The following is a 14,218-nucleotide window of genomic DNA, read 5'->3' on the forward strand; positions in this document are numbered from 1 at the left end:
CCCGCTACCGCTGTGAAGGGATTGGGTAACTAGACGCATACGCGTCTAGTTTCCCTTCGTGGAGAGGTCCTTTACTTTACTGACGTCATCGCGCACCGCACATCATTTCAGTCTGAACAGGGGGCGTAAATGACCACGCCCCCTGTACGAAGCCACGCCCCATATTGTCGCCCGGGGCGCACAGCGCCCAAGTACCGGCCCTGGGTACGGCATCAGTACGAAATCCCGGCGGTCGGAATCCCGACAGGGGGGCGAGTGCAACACAGTCCCTTGCGGGAACGGTGCCTCATGCACTAATTTATTCTCCCTCTGTGGGTGCCGTGGTCACCCACAGAGGGAGAATATGTCGGGATTGTGGTGTCAGTATTCCGACCGCCGGGATTCTGTCCGGCGGGATCTTGACTGCATCCCTATGGTACAGTACAGTGGAAATATTTTGCAGTTACTGGTACTTAATGGTATTGTGTATTTAGTATGAATCTGACCTTTTGTGTGTATTTAATATAGATCCAGCTTATTTTTATACTGTGGATCAAGAAAATGTTTTCTATGAAGATAGCTAGCTAGATATACAGAGCAGTCATAGCTGTGCAAATCTTACCAAATAAACTAATATGTGTGTCAGTGGCTTCCAGTGTCATCATGGTATGAACTAGTTGCACCTTTGAATATATTTTGTTTCTATTCCATAGACGTGTGGGAGGATTTGTTATTACTGTGTATCCCTGTTATTTAAAAAGAATAAAATGATGTGTCATTTCAAAACAAAAGAGACCAGAAAAGCCACGTGTATATGTAAGATGCACTGTATTCTCTTTCATTACATAATGCCGGAGCCCGTAAAAGCATCTGTATGCCGGAGCTGATGCTAGGAGGCTCTAGATGAGTCATCACGTGGAGAGAGATAAAGTACCAGCCAATCAGCTCATATCTGTCATGTCCCAGACTGGGTTTGAAAAATGACAAGTGCTGGTGCTTCATCTATCTCCATTTTATCCCACTTCAAGCGATGACGCATCTCGCCCGGGGTGTGGGCGCTGCGCCCGGCAGGGGGAGGGTTACAGGACACTTCCTGCACTGGCCAAGACGTTAAAGAATTGAAACTTGGGATGGAGGCCAAACAGTCTGGAGTGTGACACAGCCGGGGGGCCGCGCCCTCCTCCGCCTCATGCTGCTGCTGAGCTCATCCTTAAAGCCACAGGTCGGGGAGTGTAATATGTGTAGATGTATACTGTATGTAGTGAGCGGGGTCTCCCCCTTACCCCACTCACCGTGACAGCTCGTCCTGCAGAGATGCCAGAGTGCGGCGCCACGTGTGTCTGACAGCCGGTCACATGTATACACACAGCGGCCGGAGTGGGGTGTTCCTGCTCCTTACACTGACAGCAGCAGCAGGATCAGGCAGAGGGGTGAGAAGGGCATGATGATGGGCGCACAGCGGGCGCTCGCCGGGTGATGCCGGCATTATAACACCAGGATTGCAAGAATATGCCTTTAATCAGGGACACATATGAATTACACAGGTTCTGTGGCAGGCTGAGGCTGCATATGACCTGGTTTTAATCAGCCACAGAACCTGTGTGAGTCATACATGTGCCTGATCACAGGGGCCGGTGCATGTAGCGCTGCGGGCCGGCTCACACCCATAGCGGCGCCTGTCCTCTGCAGTAGATGTGAGCGTGTACCCGCAGCCTTCCCGGCCGGTGTGTGTAGTGATGCCGTGGGATAGAGCCAGGGTTGCTTGCTCCGGTGTACGGGACTCTCGGATACCCTCCTAGATCCCGCCCTGCTCCCGATCATGCCCTTATCCATGCGGATCCCACCCCCGCCTCTCCCCCGGGCTCAGCGATGAATGGGCACCCCGGGGCGGCAGGAAGTTGTAATGATGAGCCGCTTTATGTGCTAGGTGCCGCCGCCTGTCCCTCCCAGAGATCCCAGCACGGCTGCCGAGGCGGGGAGGGTGCGGGGCACAGAGACCTCCTGGTCCTGCGACGTGTGAGATCACCGGTCCTTGTGGGGAAGCTAGAGTAACGCGATGTGACGGCCGGGATGCTGCTGCGGGGGGACTGAGCACAGCAGAGACCGTCACCCCCTCACTCGGGAGACTGAGACGCGGCGAGAGTGCTGCTGGCAGGGGGATTAGACAGACTGCCGCCTGATTAACCTTGTGCAAAGGGCGAGGCTCTGTCTCTTGCAGTCTCTTCCCCAGCGCCGCCCTCTCCCAGTGCCGAGTCTGTCACTGCCCGGACTGCAGAGCCTCGGAGACTGTCCGCACGGCAGAGGTTGCCTCGCTGCCTCCCTTGTAGAAGGAGGACCCCAGTCCCCCCGGGTCACACAGACATACATGGGGAGGGGGAGCCAGTGACAGCCGCCCCCCCCCACCCGCTTCTGGAAGCTGGAGGTGATGAAGTGGCACTGGCAGAGCCCGGAGGGAGCATGAGGAGAGCGCTGCTGTGCGTTGACCGGGGGGAGACCCCCCTCAGGGGGTGACAGTAGCGCTGCTGCTGCCGCGCAAGGGATGAAAAGTTTCTGCTGGAAAAGTGACCTCATACTTGTATTTTAGGTAAGAACCCGCCAGTCTGAAATGTTATGTTCCTTTCACTGGTAGTATGTATGTAATCAGCATTCTGTGCAATTATTCCTCCTGATTGCCCTATGAGCCATTGTTTGGCCTGTTGGTATGACAGTGTTTAAGACGCCTGCCATGCTATTGCCAGGGAACTTGGCGCTCATATATTAAAAAAAAATAAATCTGGTCCATGCATAACATTCTATATAATGGCATGTGTGTTGGGTGTCACCCTTGCTAGCCTGACTCGTGGAAGCCACTGCATTTATCATTATACAGCTTGGCATATGCAGGTGGTACTAAGAACGTGTTTTGTTGTCTGTAGGCCTGGTCACCGAGAAGGGAATGAGGAGAGATGGCGGACCAGAGCCACATCCAGTCATCCGCTTCCAAAAGCATCAGACCCTTCCGCTCCAGCGAAGAGTATCTGGAGGCCATGAAGGAGGATCTTACAGACTGGCTCAATATGCTGTATGACCTGGACATGGAGGCTGGCAACTTTCTGGAGACTTTGGAGACTGGTTACACTCTATGTCAACATGCTAACAATCTCAACCGCTTGGCGCGAGACTTTAGAATACAATATCCAGATGCTGCTGCTGGTATGAGGCTACCTCAGAAGGATGTGACATTCCAGGTGAAAGGGGCTGTTCCAGGCTCCTTTATGGCCAGGGATAATGTATCCAACTTTATTGGCTGGTGTCGGAAGGAACTTGGCATACCAGAGGTGTTGATGTTTGAAACTAATGACCTGGTCCTTAAGAAGGGGGAGAAGAGTTTTGTTCTATGTTTGCTTGAGGTAGCCCGGCGAGGGGCACGTTTTGGCATGCCAGCGCCAACACTTATCCAGATGGAGGAGGAAATAGAAGAGGAGCTTAGCCAGGGCAGGATGAACACAGAACAAAGAGGGTACCCACGAGTCCAAATGCCTGTTCGGCCACGCACCCTGTGTGATCTTAAGAACCTGGATGAGTTGGTGAGCTTATATAGGGTGTACTGTTGATTTTCCTCATGCTCTAATGCCACCACCAATGCCTGTAGCATTAATATAATTGGAAAGTAAACAGTAATTGTATTGAGTAGAATTTTGGCTCTTGAGTGAAGGTCGCCTTTATCCATGATTGTCAGATTTGTCTGTTACATGTCCAATCCCTTTTTTTTTTATATATACATGAGCATATTGTAACAGGCCATATGGAAGTGGGGATCCGGTTTTTAGGTCGACCACTATTGGTCGACATGGTTTCTAGGACAACTGGGACTCTAGGTCAACATGTTCTAGGTTGACATGAGTTTTTCACTTTTTGAACTATTTCTTACTTTACGATTCACGTGGACTACAATTGGGAAAGGTAATCTGTGCCAAGCGCAGTGGTAGCAGAGCGAGGCACCTTGCCCGAAGCATGACGAGCCATGCGAGGGGCCACGGTGCACTAATTGGGGTTCCCGGTCACTGTACGGAGAAAACACCAAAAAATGTAAAAAAACCCCAACAACCTAATGTCGACCTTTTCTCATGTCGACTTAGAGTCCCTGTCGACCTACTTTCTGTCGACCAATAGTGGTCTACCTAGACACTGTCAACCATCTACCTAGCATACCACACCCATGGAAGTGTACCCTGAGCTATCCACTGTGGCATTTTGGCTTTTTAAGAAATCGTGAATTCAAGGGAGTAAGTTGCAGGGGGCTATCAGGGAGGGATGTTTAGCGTTGGATAGAAGTACACTTATGCAACGTAATTTTCAGCTACACATTCACACGCTTGAAAGGCTGTGCAGAGGCATTTGCCTGCAAGTGGCAAACAATACGTTTGTATACATAACTTTAGTTATGTCATTTTATACACCGTATTTTTGGTTACATATATCTTCAAACACGTTGCTTATAGCACGAGTTCTGAGCCCACACATGGCATAGAACATATCTATGTGGTATATTTACGATTGTACAAATCTTAATATGCATCTATTAAAATACAGATGTGGTTATGCAATTGTGAAGACACATATGCAACAGGGCTTCTGTAAATTACCACCAATGTGATTACTATTCAATTTTACGTTTATACCACACAAACTTTTCATTTATTTTTCTATAATAGAAAAATAGATCTGTTTCCATTATTATATTTTCTTGATTCTTAGCTACTGTACTGTGAGGTCTGATGTCAGTCAGCTAAGAGTGAGATGTTAAGATTCTTGTAATCAATACATATGAACCAATTACCACATTCAGAAACGTATATATAAATAATAAATATATATATACACACACACATGCAGTGGTCATACCTCCCAACATGACCCTCTGCAGGAGGGACAAAATGCTCTACTTCTGGACTTTTCTCTTAATGTATGCTTGCCATCACCACTGGTGAAACGCCTTTCTTATCCATTAACCTGTTCAGCACAGGTGGCGGCAATCATAAATTAAGAGAAAAGTCCAGAAGCAGAGCATTTTGTCCCTCCTGGAGAGGGTCATGTTGGGAGGTATGCCTTAAGGCATCGTAACGGTCCAGGTTGTAAGGATATCCATGGCTGAGAACAGATGTTAAAAATCAAATAGTTTGAGGTCCTAATTAGGTTAGCTGTGCCCAAGCATGGTTCTCCTTAAAACCTGGACCGTTACGGTACCTTGAGAACAGAGTTTGGGAACCACTGCTCTAGAGGTTCAGATTAAGAACCAGAATGGGAAGAAATGTCTAGAGGGGGGTCTATTATCCCCTAGTTTATACAAAAGTAGCTGAAAATGTTAATTGTCACCTAATTTTGTAGAAATTAAGTATTGGGGCCATGGAGATTTCACAGATATATCCTGCTTACCTTTCAGTCCCGTTCTGGTCTGAAATCTCCACACAATAGTATGGCGACTGAAATGAATCAAGCTCTGAAAACACTAAATTTTCAGAGCTTGACAGTGGGAACCTATGCCATAGTTCGTTCCCAGACCTCCACTCCTTCATATAGGAAAGAGATCCAGGTTGCGAATAAGGGATCTTTTTGTATCTCTCCGTACCTATGTGGCTCCCTCTGCGTGCCATTGGGAGTTTCATTCATGTGCGTGAACCCCAGTTCACGGATCATCACTTGCACTACCGAGTCAGACTTGGCAGTGTTAAGTTTCACTGCTACGAAAGTAGCCGTGATATGTATTAGTTGTATTCGTACTGGAACAATGTTGAATTGCTCCAGTGTTGGTATCTATTACTGCAGCAGCAGCGAGTTTTAGCAGCAGTGCTTAATGAATTGGCCCCTAAGTGACTTTGACTGAAAAATAATTGTTGGGGAATGGGGACAGAAAAACACGTCAATGAGGTCAGAGGACTCCAATGATCACCGCAGTCACCAAATCTCAGTCCAGTAGCGCACCTTGGATACGTGGTGGAATGGGAATATTACTGCATGAGAGTGAATGAACGAATATATAAGTTATATACAAGTTTGGAAAACATTGAATGTGTTTTTTGTGGGAAAACATTTATTATCTTCACTGTGATGAAGCAAGCGATTTAGGTTTAGTTTACATTTCAATCAATAGCGTCATTTGGCAAAAATAGAAATAGATTGAAATATATTTCCTTTTCTTATTTGTGGGGGGGAGGGGGCTCAAATATGGCTTTCAGCCTCACTAAGCATAACCAAGAAAGCTAGCTGCATGCTCAGAAATTGGCCAGACAAAGGGGGAAAGTTAACCCTTACTGCTCTAGACCAGAGTAGCAAAAAAAACAAAACAAACAAAAAAACCCGCTAAGAATATGTTGGTAAAATGCAACAATAAAGCCATAGTTTCTCTCTTTAATTTTTTTTTTTTTTAAATCACTGCTTTTCGCTGTGATAAATCTCTTCTAGTTACAGTCTTATGAAGCTTTGGGTGCATATATGTCATTATGTTGCAATTGACATTAATCCAGAAGACTGTCACAACAGGTCACTGTGTCCTGGAAGCTCTTTACTTTAGGAGCATTATTATACAGATCTTATGGTTTGCCAAAGTACATTGCAAGCCTGCTGTTTAACAAGTCTCCATTAGTGCTGGACAACTCCCAGAAGCCAAGCAGTCAAAGCACCCAAAATTAAAATGACTGCATTTAGCTGTATGTTAGTGCATAGTTTCCCAAAGTCTGCCAGTACAGTCCAGGGTCTAAGGATATCCATGCTTCAGTCCAGGCTGATAAATAAAATTGACGGAGGTACTAATTAAGTGACCTGTGCTCAAGCCTGGATATCCTTAAAATCTGAACTGTAAAGGCAGAGTTTGGGAAACTGAGTTATAGTATGATGGGCCCTACACATTAGGCGATATGCCGCAGAGTTGCGATATGGCCGACAGGAGACCTGACGGCCGGGAAAGGGAGTGACTGGGAGAGTGAAGTTTCTTCACTCCCCCCGTCACCTGGCACACACAGCAATGCATGCTTATATGGATGAGATTGTACATATTGGCCTGCATGTATAAGCGACCCGGCATGTATAAGCGACACGGCAGCAACGGTGAACGAGCGCGGGGCCGCGCATCATTCATCGTTGGTGCCTACACACTGAACGATATCTCGTTCATATCTTTCAGTGAAATCGCCTAATGTGTTGGGCCGATAAGGGGACTCACCCCCCTCCCTAAATCCCCCCCCCCCCCCCCCCCCCAGTCCTCACCTTTTCAACAGTCAATTTAATTTTTTACTATTTCCCTTGAGTTGATGTGTGGGTTGGGTACGGGACCCCGGCGGTCAGAATTCCGAAGCTGGGATCCCGACCACCAGACTGCTGGCAAGGGGGCAAGCACAACGAAGCCCCTTGCGGGCTTGCTGCGCTCGCCACAGGTCCTATTCCCACTTCATGGGTGTCGTGGACACCCAGGAGTGGGAATAGCTGTGGCGGCGCGGTCAAGATCCCGGCGTCAATATTCTGACCGCCGGGATTCCGACTACATCCCGTTTGTGATTTTACCATGACCACTGTACATGCACGTGTAACACCCTCAGACTGTTCTGTTCCTCTGATTTTGGAAATTAAAGGGTTGTTTGTTTTTGTTTTTAAAGAAAACAGTTACTGCAGGTTTCTGAGTTTTAGGAGTCATGTGCTTTCCTGACAATGAAGGCAACACATTTTGGCTCCTAGATTTCACTGATTGGTCCATGAACTCTATAATTATGATGAATTGTAAGTTTACATTTATAGGTACACTTTCTGGCAAAGTGTACCTATAGAGCAGGCCTGGCCAACCTTTGGCTCTCCAACTTGCTTAACCAGCTGATCCGTAGGAGGGTGTGCTGGGACTTGTAGTTTCACAACAGCTGGAGTGTTCATAATAGATACCCAACGAATATATACGGAGCCGGTAAATAATTAAAAATAATTTATTCAATAAAAATTATACCAATTGTATTTAACAAATGACAATTTAAATTTAACCTAATAATAAATAATAACGTGCTGGCCAGCAGTTTAAAAACTCGTTCATATCTTCCAGAAAATCGGCCAGTGTGTAGGGCCTATAACACACGCTGATGTCTCAACAGGACAGTTTCTTTTAGTGCATTGATCCCTTATGTAAGGAACAGTTATTTTCACTGATTGATACAAAGTTACTACTGGTTGATACTTTTTTTCTCAGTGCACTGATTCCCTATCAGGGATGTTTTAACAGTATTTGTTATAATTTTTAAACTGCTGGCCAGCACGTTATTATTTATTATTAGGTTAAATTTAAATTGTCATTTGTTAAATACAATTGGTATAATTTTTATTGAATAAATTATTTTGAATTATTTACCGGCTCCGTATAAATTCATTGGGTATCTATTATGAACACATGAGCGCTCCTCTTCTCTTTTGGTTTAACGATTGCATTATCTAGGGGTATATACAGCCCCTTGAGTGAAGCGAGCGTGAGTTTTGATGGATACTTAATTTCTTTAATTGGTCAATTACAGACACAGGCGCTTCATTTTTTTTCTTTTTGTGGTTCACAACAGCTGGAGAGCTACAGGTTGGCCAGGCCTGGTATAGAGGGTTTTACACACAGCCACAATGCTGTCTCTTAAAGGAAGTGATCTAATGACCAGTGTTTCCTGTCCACACCTCTTACATGTGGATTCAGTCTGCAGATTTTCCCTACATGTTTGTATATCTCTACGGCAATGCTGGAGATGATGTTTCCTCTGGAAAATGTATTGCTGATCTCAAGTGTCCTTATACTCTGAAAAGAAATCTAACATGCAAATACTGATGCATAATCTATTACTGAGTGGTCCCATGTTCTTTGTATATGCGCTTTAGATAATGACGTATCCTCCTTATGTGTTATTTTGTTCATCAGAGGAATTGCTTCATCTCATTAAATCCAAACTAACACTAGCAGAACTAATTGGTTTAACCAGCAGATGATCTAAAACAATAATCTGCCTTGGGCCTGGGAGTGTCCTTGCTTAACGCAATATGAGGACATTTGTAGGATATTTTTACAAGTAATGTTAAAGCAGTATGTTCCTTTATACCAGATCTTTCTGTTGTGGAGCACAGCAAGTTTTGTAAAATGAATGGATTGCATTTGATGGACTGTTTTTCTAGTTTATCACAAGCATTGACTGAAAACCTAACTGTCCTTTCTAACAGTTAGGCTACGGCCACACATAGCGGCCAAGTTAGTCCCGTTCAGCAGGACCCGCTTGGCTGGTATGTGTGGCCGTAGCCTTAGGAATTAGTGGTTGTGTATGGCAGACACTGCTCCTAGCACCCAAATATGATCAGCATGGATTAGCCAAATGCTAGATGTATAACAGAACAAGACTGTCATGGTCAGTGAAAAATAATTCTGTATAATGTTGATGGCTGCTGTGTTTTCAAGCCAGCGACTTTTAACATGGCAACATGCCAAATGTGTTGGCTTTTGTGCCAACATCCATTTTTTCGTTGCCTGGAGTTGGGTGTCTAGAATGGTGCTGGTGACACTGATGAACATAGACTTTGTGGAGGAAAGTGTGAAAATCTTGGGCCAAGATCAGAGGTGCAGTCAGATTATAAACTTTGTTGGTTGCTTTACTTCTTAAAGACATCATGCATGCTGAACGTTGCTTTCAAAACGGTTTAGATTGGCGCTGAATAAGTAATGTCAAAATGATGGTAAATTTGGATTTGCTAACACTAGCCTCACAAAAGTGCTATTTGTAAATTCATTGTTTTATTTTTGGATAAATATTAGCGCAGTGATTATATTACTGCAATTCCCTCTCCAATTGCCATGTGGTATTATGTCTAGGAGCGTCTCCTGACAATTCTTTCCTCCCTACAGGTGCGTGAGATACTAGGTTGCTGTCGCTGTCCATCTCAGTTTCCAATGATAAAAGTGTCTGAGGGAAAATATCAGGTTGGGGACAGTAACACGCTTATCTTTGTGCGGGTAAGTGTGAGGTTTTCTCTTGTGCCCCTTATGTGCACTTCACTAACAGACTGCATTTGTACTCTTATATCAATGCTCCAATGTAACAGAATGAGAAAGTGATGTTTAGAAATTGATCAGAGTTTGTTTGATGATCTTTCTTTTAAATAAAAAAACAAATATGGTAAGTTTAGCCACACCCACTTACAACAAAAAAAGTAGCACCAAAAAACTTGATATATAAGTGACTGTACAGAAATAGAAGTAAATTTGAATGTTTGAGCTTCTATGTCACTAACAACCACTATAGTACAGAAGAAGTTACCCCAGAACTCACATTCTTAAATAAGGCCCAATATCCTGTTATATACAGTACAGTACATACAGTGCATGGAAGTGGTACTTCAGGTTGTTCCGGTATGAATGGTCGACCACTATTGGTCGACATTGACATGGTCGACATAGACACATGGTCGACACATGAAATGGTCGACACATGAAAAGGTCGGCATGAGTTTTTTAACTTTTTTTGGTGTCGTTTTTTGCGTAAAGTGACTGGGAACCCCAATTAGTGCACCGTGTCCCCTCGCAAGGCTCGCTTCGCTCGCCCTGCTACGGGCATGGTGCCTTCGCTCCGCTACCGCTTCGCTCGGCACAGATTACCGTTCCAATCGTAGTCCACGTGGATCGTAAAGTATGGAAAAGTTCCCCAAAAGAAAAATAAAATAAAAAAACTCATGTTGACCTTTTCATGTGTCAACCATTTTCATGTGTCGACCATGTGTCCATGTCGACCATGTCAATGTCGACCAATAGTGGTCGACCTAATGACTGTCGACCATAACATGGTTGACCATCTGAACGGATACCACTTCAGGTTTGGAGCAGTCATGTTGCATTAGGAAGTATCTGTCATACTTTCTGCTGATGTGCATTCCTCAAAGGTATATAAGCAGGCAAACTTATGTCAGTATTATGTAATTGCCTCACAGCACTGAAATCATGGGTTCGATTCCCACAACGTCCCCAACTGTGTGGAGTTTGTATATTCTCCCATATTTGTGTGGGTTTCTCCGTGTAATCCGGTTTCCTCCCACAATCCAAAAATATACTGGTAGGTTAATTGGCTCCCAACATAAAAAAAAATTAACCCTAGTGTGAATGTGTGTGCGTGTACATATAGTAGGAAATATAGGGGGTAATTCCAAGTTGATCGCAGCAGGAAATTTTTTAGCAGTTTGGCAAAACCATGTGCACTGCAGGGGGGGCAGATATAACATTTGCAGAGAGAGTTAGATTTGGGTGGGTTATTTTGTTTCTGTGCAGGGTAAATACTGGCTGCTTTATTTTTACACTGCAATTTAGATTGCAGATTGAACTCACCACACCCAAATCTATCTCTCTCTGCACATGTTATATCTGCCTCCCCTGCAGTGCACATGGTTTTGCCCAACTGCTAAAAAAGTTCCTGGAGCGATCAGCTCAGAATTACCCCCATAGATTGTAAGCTTCACTGGAGCAGGGACTGATGTGAATGGGCAAATATTTTATGTAAAGCGCTGTGGAATATGTGTGTGCTATATAAATAACTGGTAATAAATACTAAATAAATACTTGTCAACATAGTGGATATTGACATGTTATTTGTCAACTCTCAGACTCTGCTGACATTCACAATGTTGACGTTCTTGTGCAGACATTATGAATGTCCAACTGGTATACCACACAATAAAATATTTCTGTTTACACAAAAGGCTGTCAACAAAGAGAGAGGAGGGGAGGATTCCTGCACTGGGCAATTGACTTGTGGGTAAATTGGATAAACTGCCATATTGTTTAAGTATCAATACTAATGGTAATCTGAGTTCTATATACGGTGGTAGGTGACGCGCAGGAGCCAATAGGGTGTACATCTATGGAAGAGGACAACAGCAGCTATGTGAAGGGGCACTCTTGTGAAATCACCTATTTCACCAGAAGTGCCCCTACACAGCTGATTTTGTCCTCTTCCATAGATAAAAAGCTGTCAACCAAATTACAGCAGCATAGATCTCCTCTTATCTTGTGTCAAATATTTCCCAGCTTCACCTCTTCGCTCTCTGCAAGATCTGTGTCCTTTATCCACTCTCATTACCTACCATTCACAGTGACAAGATTTTCTTTTTCTTTTTTGATGTACTATTGGATTACAGAAATGAATTCATGGTGATTGGCTACTTTAACAGGTAACAATGGAGGTGTTATTATGTAGATGACTATGCATTATTGCGCACTATTTAAAGATTGAGCTCAAGGCAAAAACATGACCTCAGTCAATGTGGCTATCCATAACGGGGAGAAGTGACCGGGTTGTAATAGAGTCAGAGTAAATGATTGCACTTTTAAAAAAACATCTGCGTTCGGCTTGCATCCCACACATCTAGCGAACTGGGACTCAATTACATCCCGCCTAGCGTATAAAGCAGTGAAAAGAGGGAAGTGGAGAAGATGCCCATAGCAACCAATCAACTTTAAAGTAGCAAGTACATTCTATAAAATGATAGGTAGAATCTGCTGGCTTGCTATGGGCAACTTCTCTACAGTGTTCCACGTATTCACTCTATTCACTGCTTGTCCCAGTACACCAACAGCTTTCCCCAGATGTCTCAGTAGGTTATCAAGCATTGTGCAGTTCCAATGTTTTATTCGGCTATAGAATCAGGCTGACAGAGTAGGACGCTTGCTCCCGGGCCACCTTCTTTTATACCTCAGCATTCTCATGCTGTGCAGTGTGAGAAGAGCAGAACACACAAAGACCCTGATGAATGTACTGCTCCCTACCAGGTGAGTGAACAGGGTCACACTTACTGACATAATATACAATATATTCTATGTAATAAGGCAGGAATATAATATCACAGGACCTGGACTCTTCAAATAAAGCCTACAGTCTTCTCCTTTGGAAGCAGTATACCATGTTTACTGATTCAGAATACAATATTTGTCATATCATACTTGTGAAAAGTAGAAACATTGTATTTGGGTCATGGTTCATGCTATAAACAGGCCAGTTGTGTGCAGAGTAATATATTGCTGGGTCTTAAGCACGGTGCGGTATGTTTGGTCGACACTTATGTTGACATGCATCACAAGTCAACATGGTTGAACTGTTGACATGCAGCATGTTGACATGATTACAGTCCAGGTTTTAAGGATATCCCTGCTTGAGCACAGTTGTCTTATTTAGTACCTCAGTCAGTTTGATTTAACAGTATGGACTCAAGCATGGATATACCTTACCTTCTCCCAGCAGCTTTTTCTGGGTCCCGGAAGTAATGTGAGGAGCAGTTACGGCACAGGTGTCTGAAGTGCGGCATTACGGGAAGTGTTATGTTGCTATCCCTAATGCCTAACGCCAACGATCAGCATTCTAAGATTGTCGACATTTCACTTGTGAGGAAATCGTGGTGTGGTCATTATGGGCCAGATTTAAATGTCGGTCTCCCCATCCCGCCCGCCGGCGGTATTCTAATGTTACTACCGACTGGCGCAACAAATTAATTTCAGCTCACTACCCCCGGAGGTAGCGAGTTGAAATGTGTGTAAAGAGACCCGTTTGGGCGCCCAAACGGGTCTCATCACGATTGCGCCCATTACTTTAGTCAGGTTTAGGCGCTTGGCGCGCCTAAACCAGACTGTAATGAGCGCGATAACAGGGTACATTTGAATATCGCCCCTTAATCTCCCGTCACTTTAAACGAGAGGTTACTGGTGTGATATGAATTGAATCTGGCCCTATGAATGTGCTGTCGACCATGTGACTGGATCCCTTTAAGCACAAAAGCGCTCACAACAAGACCTCTATAAATAACCGTTTCACAAACTCCATCTCTCTCCATTGAATCCTGACAAGAGAACTGGTGATTGAGTAAACTTGTAACCTGAGTTAGTTTAAATAATTGAGTAGCGATGTTAAGTTACCTCCATTCTCCGATATCTTCCATTAGTAATGTGTGATTTGACTCTGCAAAGTTAGACAGGCCTAGCAGTGTTTGGTCACATACACGTCTGCCAACATATTAACGTGTACAGTTGAGGTATGCACATCAACGCTCACTATTGTGTTAAACATCATTGCTCAAAGAGATTGCTCATCAGACTTTTACTTCTGCTTCATGTTTGCCCGCTACTTGTCATTTTATGTACTGTACATGTATTTGCTTTGATTTGAAGCACCTGACTACATTTAGCGCATGTCGTGCACTTTTCAGTAGGCCTTATGTTATCCCCCTT

At 44.4% G+C, this 14,218-nt stretch overlaps 1 protein-coding gene across 1 annotated transcript in view; it reads left to right on the top strand.

Moving 5' to 3' along the window:
* Positions 1–1,027: 1,027 nt before the first annotated feature.
* The window catches only part of GAS2L1 (growth arrest specific 2 like 1), a 45,366-nt gene continuing 32,175 nt past the window's right edge, over positions 1,028–14,218 (top strand). Inside the window, exons 1-3 of the mRNA XM_063913340.1 lie at positions 1,028–2,563; positions 2,895–3,545; positions 9,860–9,967. Of these exons, the coding sequence (XP_063769410.1) occupies positions 2,925–3,545; positions 9,860–9,967 (729 nt within the window). The 5' untranslated portion in view covers positions 1,028–2,563; positions 2,895–2,924. The remainder of the gene's footprint in view (positions 2,564–2,894; positions 3,546–9,859; positions 9,968–14,218) is intronic.

The sequence above is a fragment of the Pseudophryne corroboree genome, chromosome 1, assembly GCF_028390025.1.
Source record: "Pseudophryne corroboree isolate aPseCor3 chromosome 1, aPseCor3.hap2, whole genome shotgun sequence".
Taxonomy (NCBI): Eukaryota; Metazoa; Chordata; class Amphibia; order Anura; family Myobatrachidae; genus Pseudophryne; species Pseudophryne corroboree.